The 2190-nt window shown below is 30.2% G+C and overlaps 1 protein-coding gene across 1 annotated transcript; it reads left to right on the forward strand.

The window, feature by feature from the left end:
• The first annotated feature begins 482 nt into the window (after window positions 1-482).
• LOC133821137 (MLP-like protein 28) lies at window positions 483-1564 on the forward strand. Its single transcript, XM_062253617.1, has 2 exons — window positions 483-755; window positions 1117-1564. The coding sequence occupies exons 1-2, from the start codon at window positions 569-571 to the stop codon at window positions 1392-1394; spliced, it is 465 nt and encodes a 154-aa protein (XP_062109601.1). The 5' UTR covers window positions 483-568; the 3' UTR covers window positions 1395-1564.
• Window positions 1565-2190: the final 626 nt, after the last annotated feature.

Genomic DNA, 2190 nt, shown 5'->3' on the forward strand with positions numbered 1-2190 from the left:
GGTAATTAAGTAATTATAAGAGTAATGTATAGTATACATATAATTTCAACAATATATATTATGCAAACTTTTATACTCATGACAATTTCACGTGTATATATATTAAATTATTGTTCGGGTTTATCTTATTCTCAAACAAATTATATTCATATATAGTATTTTTTTTAATGAGTTTTCAAAACTCTGCCTCAAGTACACAGAATCTTGAAGGTCCACAAAAAATACTATTAATATATCAACAGTATCTAATCTACAAAGAAGCCAAATATTATTCCTTCCAAGCCTTCTATGGATATGGACCATATCATATAATTGGAGGTTTAAATATATATAAGTTGATGATCAAGTTTTTTTTTTAATTAAATGGATTATTACATAATCAACCAAATTATTAAGTAATAATTAACTATATACTACATTTACGTAAGTGCTCACTCGTCTGCCCTCTCCTATATATAATGCTCGAGCTAGACATGATTTCACCAACCCTGCTTTCTTTTTTAAGAAGCTAAAAAAATTCTTATTTTCTTAGCTATACATCTATCTCTATAACACAAGAAACACAAATATGGCTCAAATTGCAAAACTAGAGGTTCAGTTGGAGATCAAATCGTCTGCCGAAAAGTTTTTTGAGATATTCAGCTGCAAACAGCACCTTATACCTAAAATGTGCCCTGAAATAATCAAGGACATCAAGGTTATTAAGGGTGACTGGAAGTCGGTTGGTTCTATTAAGGAATGGAGTTATATTGCAGGTATATATATATGTATATGATTATAATTCTCACTATATATATATACATACCAAGGATTGATAGTTAACTACATGGTAAAATCATTATAAAATAAACAAAATGATGTATCAACCAATAATAAAAGTATTTTAAATGAACATATAGTTACCTAGCTATTTCATTAAAAAAATCTAGTGGATATATGTGTTTATTGATACATTGTCAACAATATACAATATCATCCAGATATATATATATATTCTTTTCTTCTTAATATTTGATAAATAATCTTCTTTCTTCGCCATCTTACTGTTTTTTTTTTTAATTTGAATATTGCATCTATAAGTAACATATATTTTAACTGAAAAATATGAATGAATAGGCAGCGCTGAGACTAGTAAGGAGATGGTTGAAGAAATAGATGAGAAGAACAAGTCAATCACTTTCAAAATAATAGATGGAGAGATGACCAAGTATTACAAGAATGTAAAGTCGACAATTCATGCCACCGAAAATATAGGCCAGAAATTAGGCAGCTCAGTTAAATGGACTTTACAATATGAGAAGATGAACGACAATATACCTGACCCTACAAAGTATGCTGAGCTTATTTCAGTTTTTATAAAAACTGCCGATGCTTACCTCATCAAAAATGCCTGAGTAGAGTACTACTACTACTTGATAATCCCATGGCCATACTTATACTTAAATAAAAAGCCATTGGAAGCACTTATCTTGATTTATGTAAAATAATGACTGCCTCCTTTAAAAATGATATATTCATGGGCATGTGGTCATCTTAAGCACTCAACGCGTACGTTTTCATGAAATTCTTTTCTTGAGTTTGATACATTTCAGCTTGTGAGATCAATTTTGTTTAGTAATAATAAGAATAGCTAATTTATATAGAGAAAGTTCGTTGGCCACCAAGCCAAGACACGCATAATAATAATTCATTCATATATTAACACATCACTATTCTTATTACACTCTAACAAACATTTACATATAAAGAGACCACATGCAAAAGCGTATTCCCATTTAACATGACTCATTATAATTTTTATTTCTTAATAATTGTAATCCACTCTATATTACAAAATATATTACAAAACTTATTATGATCATCATTTCTCAAATTGTAACTCACTACAACAAATGCAGGTAGTTGCAGCGAGGTCATTAGCGGCGGGCTCAGTCCGCCGCCATTATAGAGATTATTAACGGCGGACTAGGAGATTCCGCCGCTAATAATATTTGAGTATCGTAAAATATAAAATATCTATATTTATATTTATTAGCGGCGGATATATGATTATTAGCGACGTACAGTCCGCTGCCAATATATATAATAAAAAAGCTCGGGAAATTTTCAATTATTATTAGCGGCGGGTAATTACTATTATTAGCCGCGGACTACTCGCCGCTAATATTATTAGCGGCGGGTATTTACTAT

Source organism: Humulus lupulus, chromosome 3 (genome assembly GCF_963169125.1).
Source record: "Humulus lupulus chromosome 3, drHumLupu1.1, whole genome shotgun sequence".
In the NCBI taxonomy this organism is placed as follows: Eukaryota; Viridiplantae; Streptophyta; class Magnoliopsida; order Rosales; family Cannabaceae; genus Humulus; species Humulus lupulus.

What these genes read in the sequence shown, in the direction of transcription:
- LOC133821137 (XM_062253617.1), top strand. Translation starts at nt 569, where the DNA reads ATGGCTCAAATTGCAAAACTAGAGGTTCAGTTGGAGATCAAATCGTCT. An exon ending in GGAATGGAGTTATATTGCAG is followed by an intron (nt 756 to 1,116) that starts GTATATATATAT and finishes ATGAATGAATAG; the next exon opens with GCAGCGCTGAGACTAGTAAG.